Raw genomic sequence first — 8,031 nt, 5'->3', positions numbered from 1 at the left:
ATCATCAACTTCTGTGCCCTAATTGGCGCTTTGACTGCCGGTAGAACGGCAGATTACATCGGCCGCCGTTACACCATCACCTTAGCTTCCATTATCTTCCTTTCCGGATCCTTACTAATGGGCTTTGCACCAAACTTTGCAATCCTACTTACAGGCCGTTGTGTCGCCGGAATCGGAGTAGGCTTTGCCCTTGTCATCTCTCCGGTTTACTCTGTCGAGATTTCCGCCGCCAGCACCCGGGGTTTCCTAGCTTCATTACCTGAAATTGGAATTAGTCTCGGCATTTTATTCGGTTATATCTCAAGCTACATTTTCGCACAATTACCCCTGAACATCGGTTGGAGGGTCATGTTYGCGRTTGCAGCTATCCCTTCTCTAGGGTTAGCTGTTGGCATTCTTGGAATGCCAGAGTCCCTGAGATGGCTCGTCATGCAAGGCCGTCTCAAGGACGCCAGAAACGTCTTGTCAAAAGTCTCAAACACCAAAATACAAGGTGAATCCCGACTGCAAGACATCAAACTTGCAGCAGGGATAGATCCTGGCTGTAACGACGATTACGTTATGCTCAGTCAAAACACGCATGGCCAAGGCGTATGGAAAGAATTACTACTGAGACCAACCCCACCAGTCTGATGGATGTTACTAGCAGCCCTCGGGATCCATTTCTTCGAGCATGCAACTGGGATCGAAGCAGTAGTCTTGTATAGCCCACGGATCTTCAAAAAAGCCGGTGTYGTAAACAAGAACAAGCTCTTGTTAGCAACCATCGGAGTCGGGATCACGAAGACCGTATTCATATCGGTCTCCACTTTCTTGATCGATAAAACCGGAAGACGAAAACTTCTACTAACAAGTGTTGGAGGGATGATAGTTGCGTTATTAGGGTTAGGGTTTGCTTTGACCATAGTGCACCAGTCTCCTGACCAAAGGGTAGTTTGGGCACTTTGGTTAAGTATAGCTACATGTTATCTGTATGTAATGTTCTTTTCACTAGGGCTAGCACCAGTCACATGGGTTTATAGTTCAGAGATATTTCCCTTAAAGCTAAGGGCACAAGGGGCAAGCATTGGGGTGGCTGTGAATAGGGTTACAAATGCAACTGTGTCAATGACGTTTTTGTCCCTGATCAATGCCATCACCATTGGAGGGGGATTCTTCATGTTTGCTGGTATCTCTGTTTTGGCTTGGATCTTCTTCTTCTTCTTCTTGCCAGAGACCAAAGGGAAGTCACTTGAAGAGATGGAACAAGTTTTCACAAGAAGCAAGAAATCAAGAACAGCCGATATAGAGTTGCAGATCAAGAACGAAGATAATCGAACGCCGTGATTGCAAAACGAAGGGGCAAAATCGTAATTTTCCATAATATCGTCCACGTGTAATTTTCGTCTTTTTAGTGTTACATTTTTATAGGAAGTCTTTTTCTTAATAATAATAATAATCATGATTTGAACACGTAAATTATTTGCTAATAATGATAGAAAGGGGTACATATGTTTTTTACAAATCACGATGGTCATCTTATAATTTTAAAATTGTCGCTTTTGACAAACTACGGTATTTTTTATTAAATAAAATATTGATAAAAAAGAAAATAAAAATTGGATTAAATTTAGACATTGGATCAGTCCATATTAAGGGCACAGATTATTCCACAAAATACTCAAAAACTAATAAATGACCACAAATACCCCTAAAATTAAGGGCAGCCTTTGAAAAAATGTGATTTAACACCTTCCCATCCTTCAAGAATATTGAAAAATACCCCAAGAAAAACGATTTCATAAATTGAATGAAACATAAACAACCCTAGTCGATAATAGAGATGAGGGTATTGTGTCCGAATATAGACCGAGAAGATGCGTTGGAGACTGTTCTTGACGTGCCGATACCTGAGGAGATGTTTACAAGCATGGGTAACACTGTCGCTTTACGATGGCAAAACATGGCGATGTGGATGAAGGCACAGACGTTGGAGAAATGGTCTTCACCGATCATAGCTAACCGTTATAACGAGCTTAGTTTTTTGCTTTACATGATGGGATCTCCTCTTCTTCCTCTTCAGATTCGAAAAGCGAATTCTAGCACTCGATCTATTCACAATTCTTCTATCGTAAGCAAACCCTGATATTGCCTTCCTAGGGGCGAAAATGTCTTTTTATGTAATCAATTATATCGTTCATGATTTAGAAATTTGAACTAATGCATGAGTTGTTGCATGTTTCAAAAGGAAGCATCAACGGCAAAATATATAGTGCAACAATACATGGCGGCAATCGGTGGTCAACCAGCTTTGAACACAGTACAAAGTTTATGTGCGATCGGACAAGTGAAGATTAGTGCGTCAGATTTCCATCAAGGCGACGAAGTCGTGAATTCACGAAGCAGGGATGAGGCCGGAGGGTTTGTGCTCTGGCAAAAGGATCCAAACTTATGGTGCTTGGAACTACTAGTTTCCGGTTGCAAGGTTATTTCAGGAAGCAATGGCAAGATTTCTTGGAGACAGTCTTCGAACCTACAAAGACCTATGATCAAAGGTCCTCCTCGTCCTCTTCGTCGGTTTCTTCAGGTACTTGGCAATCGAAACATCTAATCGTGTTTTTTCAATTCTATACATCTCAAGATGTATCAAGGGTAAAATAGACATTTGGTGCAAATCAACGGTCAAAAGAATTTTTTTGATAGTACCATAGGTACCATGCTATCATTGTCTATAAATAGAGGGGTGAAAGTGGAAATCAAACAAAAGTGGTGGGACGTATATGAAAATAACCTAAATTTAAATGTTATTAGTGTACTTTCTGAAGTTACACATTCGGCCCAACATATTTGAAAACTTTCTCTTTTTGACCCAATTATTTGTATAGGGTTTGGACCCGAAGTCCACAGGAGATCTGTTTCTTCAAGCAGTATGCATAGGTGAAAAGATCATAAATGACGAAGAATGCTTTATACTAAAGCTCGATACGAGCCAATCGGATCTCGAGGAACAAGGCAATCCGAAATACGAGATCATACATCACACAATTTGGGGTTACTTTAGCCAAAGGTCGGGGCTCTTAGTCAAGTTTGAGGACTCGAGACTGCTCACCGTGAACAGTGACAATGGGGATGGCATTTTTTGGGAAACCAGCACGGAATCGGTGATTGAGGATTATAGGTATGTCGAGGGTGTCAATATTGCGCATAGTGGGAAAACTACTGTAACGGTTTTTAGATACGGAGAACAATCATCGAACCATAAAAGGGAGCTTGAAGAGAAGTGGAGGATCGAAGAGGTTCACTTTAACGTTTGGGGATTGGGTAATGATTTCTTTAATCCCCCTTCCGAATTCATGAAAAGGGAAAAAGCAACTTAAATGCAACTATTAGAAAAGAAGAGGGTTAATTTGTAAATACGGAAAATGGAGGGGTTCTTCCATGCTTCTAAGACAATATGTGAAGGACAAATTATGGGCAAGCTATTGACATTTAAGGAATTGAAATGCCACAATCATGTTAGGTCTCTTGGTTGATTTCGTTGAGCAAATACTATATTTATACCTTGTTTGTTTCAGACTTTTATGTCTGATTCGTTAAGAGGTAAGATCATTCAAACTGTTTGTTTTTTTTCAATTTTACAGAGACAGTTGTGTCTTATTGTCATCTTATCTGATAAGAGATAAACCAACATCTTATTGTCCTCCAAACCCTCATCAATGGCGTTTCTCAATAGACGCAGAGTCATTGTGAAGTGTAGACAAATTCTATAACTTCATTTCATGGTATCAAAAAGCTATCTATCATGAAGCAAATTGACATTGACAGTACAAATAACAAATGAGATTTGAGACCTAAATAAACAACGAGAAATAGTTGTTTGTGTGGTGTCGAACATATGAAACTGAATACAATTTTCATGACATTAACTGAAAAATGGCGTGGGTCATTTAGTGCGGATAATTTAACGCGTAGATTGAACCTGTATAAAAAAAAAAGAATGGGGATGTTCTTCTTGGCTTTCTTCAACTTATATTCAACTTACTTCGTGCCTTGTTCTGCTGTGATTGTTTTGAACTTAATTCTCGTATATTCTGTTGAAACAGGAAAACATAAGTATAAGTATCGAAACAGATCAGCTTGTTTACAAAGAGAGATATGTAATGATCAAGTATTGTGTGAATTAGCAAGCATTCAGGTTCCATTAAGGCATTAACATTTAGCGCCTTTTTTAGCAAGCTTAATGAGTAATGACACTCGAAGCTTATTCAGTCGGCTATATATGGCTGTTTGGTAGTGGCTTATGATATAGCAAGTGGCTTATTCACTAAGTCTTTATACAAAAAACCAAGTCTTTTCCAAACCTGCCCTTCCCAATCAAAAAGAATGGTTCTTCCATCTATTAGAAACCCTCCCAAACAGAAAAACCTTCCCAATCTATACAAACAGATTAATCCATACAGACAACTTTTTGATTAATCAACCAAACACGCCTTAATATGGTATTGATTAATCCCCTACAGCATACCTAATCAAATAAAAGATAGCTGCTTTAAAGCAGTTGTGAATGCTTGAATCATAAATGGTTTTCCAGTAGAACTTATATCCAAGTAAAGCTCCTGCATATCCCATCAAATTTCTAATTGATATCATGATAGATATATATATATATATATATATATATATATATCATAGGCTGACTTTCAAGTGGTAGACACCAGTTGACTATAAAAATCATCATTGGTCTGTTGGTTAGTTAGTTCCTTGCCTTTTGTATGTGAGATCCTGTGTTCGTGTCTTTTATCCCAAAACAATTCAGAACATAATAAACCTGAAAATAAAAGCTAAAAACTAAGAAAATGATACTTCCACGCTTTCTTAAACCAATCTTAGTTTTATTTTATACTTCCCGTTCAAAATCAATGACGGGTGTTCCAAGTTCCAATCCCTTCAACATCCTAAACCACACCATCCATCAATTTCAACGACTTCCATGCTAAAATTATGATGTCCACATAAGTGTTTTTCAAGGCTAATTTTGTTAGTGATAGAGGGTCCTTGATCATAAAAAGACCGGATAAATCAATTGGATCGCGTCTAGTTTGCTTTCCATATACACTAATTCGACCCTATATGCCTAGTTATCATGAATTGCGTATTGGGATAATTCAACGATTACCTTGATTTTTTTAAGGCTGTAAAATTGAGTTATATATATTCACCCAGATTCCACATTTTACATATTTACATGAGATCGATGGTTACAAGTCAGTTAGGCAGTGTTGATAACTGCATGGATCAGAAGGCATTCAGAATTAGAAGCTTCTGAAGTGAAGTCAAAGCTTCTGAACTTTGAAGTCCGAGCTTCTGAGGGAGAACTAAGAACCTATTTGTTAGCGGCTTAATGAGCTTAATGGGACTCACAGCTTATTCCATTAGCTATACATGACTGCTTAATAGTGGCTTAATGATATATAAAATGACTTATTCAGTAATATTCTAGGGGGCGCTTTATGCAGAAAGCCAAAGTTTTTTCCAAATCTGTCCATCTACAGTTATAAAACACGGTCCTTCCATCCATGAAGAAACCCTCGCAAACAACCTTACCAATCTATATAGATAGATTAACCCACACAGACAGCTTTATCCATACATGACTTAATGGAAAACCAACCAAACAGCCGGTTAGTTTTCCACAGACGTTCGGAACTGATTTAAGAAGGCTTCTTGCCTCTTGAAATACACTTAGAACGTCCAGAAACTCAGATTTCGCATGCACTTTCCCTTCTAAAACTCGCAGAGGTTTCAGGGCGCTGCACGAACCTGCGAGGGCAGCCCCCCTCGACCGCGATAACCGCCAGGGGAACAACCCACTTGACCCCCGCCTTATGACGATTTAAGGTGATAAGAGCACCATTCGTGAGTGTGCACTCGGCACCTCCTAATTCACGTTATGTAATGCCTTTTCACATAATCGGTCTCTTGTAGATCAAAAATTACACCAAAATTATTTGATGACGCTGAAGTCACCAACAAATTTGCTAGAACTTGCCTGAAGATACAACATTGTTGATCAAGCACTTAATCAAGTTCTACAATTGTGGAAACTGCAACACCTTTATTCTATCCATCGTAGTAACCGGTTAAACTAGTCCACCAATAAGGATATGTTTGGTGACCATAAGTTTGGCTTATTTTTTGAGCTTATTGAAAAAGCTCCATTTGGTTAGCTATAAGTTAGCTAATATTTTTCTTTTTGATTAACCTGGATATCCAACCCGCTATGCGAGCCGACTAATCCCAGGGGGACCACCTGCTTTGTAGATAGCCCGGAATCACTGCATTTGAACCTCCGTGGTCACAAGGGGATTTTAGTTCCTCCATGGATTTGAACCTAGGACCTCCATGTACTTTTGACCTTTGGAACGAAGCTCAAACCAATCAGGCACCACCCTTGTGGTTAAGTTAGCTGATATTTGATCCAAGTTAAGTTCACTTCCGCCCAATTTGTTAGTTGCTTGATGAGCTTAATGGGACTCGAAACTTATTCAGTCAGCTATGTATGATTGTTTGGTAGTGGCTTAATGATATCAAAAGTGTTATTGAGTAAGCTTATATGGGGAGTTTTACGCATAAAGCAAAGTTTTTTCAAACCTACCCCTCTCAATTAAAAGACATGCTACTTTTATCTATGAAAAAGTCATGCCAAACAAAAACCTCCTCAATTTACACGGTCTTGATGGAAAACCAACCAATCAGCCCGAATCAATCAAGATCAATATGAGGTATACAAGCTTAATGAAATTTCTACTATGAGATAAGTATAATGTTTCTAGGGCTAGAGATACGAACCGTTAATTGGGGAGGAAGATCAAGATCAATAGAATTGATAGACATCTTGGCGATCTCCGATATTGCAGCTTCTCTTACTTCAGGTGCATCACTGGATAGATCTTCATAAGCAGCTACAAACGCCTCCTGCCAGAATCGAGGTAACTTGATCCGACGGCCATTGGTGTAGACATCCCACATATGCTTCACTACCTTCTCTCGCTCCTCCATTTCCTGTTCAAAACCAAAAGCCAGATTAATTACTCAGCACACAACAAGAAGCACAAGAAATTAGGGAACAGTACGGACAAGAACGTCGAGATCTTCATGAATCGGAGATCCACCGGCGATGTCGTAATCTCCTAAGCGGTTGAGGTTGCCGGCAGAGAAGCGGAGAGTGACGGTGCCAGTAAGCATTGACCAGAAAGCGAGGAGAATAATGGCGGCGAGAGCCCAGAACTTGTACCGGCCTCTACTGAATATACTGGAATCTAGGCTTTCCTTCTTATTAGTTATCATCAATGGCGGTGTTGACATGGGCAGGGGATCATCATCCTTCATTCTCCTCCGATTGGAACAGAAATTGACTAGGTATCAAACTAAAAACAAATCTGTCTAGTTTCAAATAAATTGAATCCGATTAGGGTTTTAAATTGAATCCGATTAGGGTTTTAGAGATTGAGATAACTAATGAATTTGGATGATGGAGGGAGTCATAGAATTTCTTGAATCGATTGTTTATTGCTGCCATGTGGATTCTTTTGAAAAATAGACATGGCAGGCTTTATTAGTGGTGATGACCCGAAACAAAGTCCACACAATCTAAACGACATTTTTAGTCCTTATGATTTATTAAAAACGACATTTTTAGTCCTTATGATTTATTAAAAACGACATTTTTAGTCCTTATAGTTTTTGTTCATATAGTTTATAATTTATTATTGTTTTCGTCTTAAATGTTAACTTCATCATTAATTTACTATTAAATACTAGAAGAGTACTCACACAATACAACGAGATATATCTCGATTCTAATGTTTTATTTTATTCTCACTCCGTCGATATTATAATACGATTTTATATAATATCGAAAAAACGATAATGTATTTATTTTTTTGAATAAAATATAAATTTGAAGGTATCATAAAATTTTGAAAAAATATATATATCGATTTTTATATCAAATTAAATTTTTAAAAGTTCTTGTTTTTTTTTAGTTTTTTT

General features: G+C 38.4%; 2 protein-coding genes and 1 pseudogene across 2 annotated transcripts; 2 read left to right on the top strand and 1 right to left on the bottom strand.

Annotated features, from left to right (window-relative positions):
- The window catches only part of LOC112512992, a 9,483-nt pseudogene extending 8,157 nt beyond the window's left edge, over positions 1 to 1,326 (top strand).
- Positions 1,327 to 1,822: 496 nt separating this feature from the next.
- Positions 1,823 to 3,356, top strand: LOC112512991. The gene is made up of 3 exons (XM_025119115.1): positions 1,823 to 2,110; positions 2,228 to 2,566; positions 2,865 to 3,356. The coding sequence occupies exons 1-3, from the start codon at positions 1,823 to 1,825 to the stop codon at positions 3,354 to 3,356; spliced, it is 1,119 nt and encodes a 372-aa protein (XP_024974883.1).
- Positions 3,357 to 3,759: 403 nt separating this feature from the next.
- On the bottom strand, positions 3,760 to 7,560 carry LOC112513126. Its single transcript, XM_025119277.1, has 3 exons — positions 7,117 to 7,560; positions 6,829 to 7,041; positions 3,760 to 4,070 (listed from the first exon to the last, which is right to left on the bottom strand). Exons 1-3 carry the CDS (start codon positions 7,366 to 7,368, stop codon positions 4,002 to 4,004), a joined length of 534 nt encoding a protein of 177 aa, XP_024975045.1. The 5' UTR covers positions 7,369 to 7,560; the 3' UTR covers positions 3,760 to 4,001.
- Between the last annotated feature and the right edge of the window lie 471 nt (positions 7,561 to 8,031).

This window comes from Cynara cardunculus (assembly GCF_001531365.2).
Source record: "Cynara cardunculus var. scolymus isolate 2C chromosome LG 5, CcrdV1, whole genome shotgun sequence".
Taxonomy (NCBI): Eukaryota; Viridiplantae; Streptophyta; class Magnoliopsida; order Asterales; family Asteraceae; genus Cynara; species Cynara cardunculus.
This window is presented reverse-complemented; position numbering and strand designations above follow the sequence as displayed.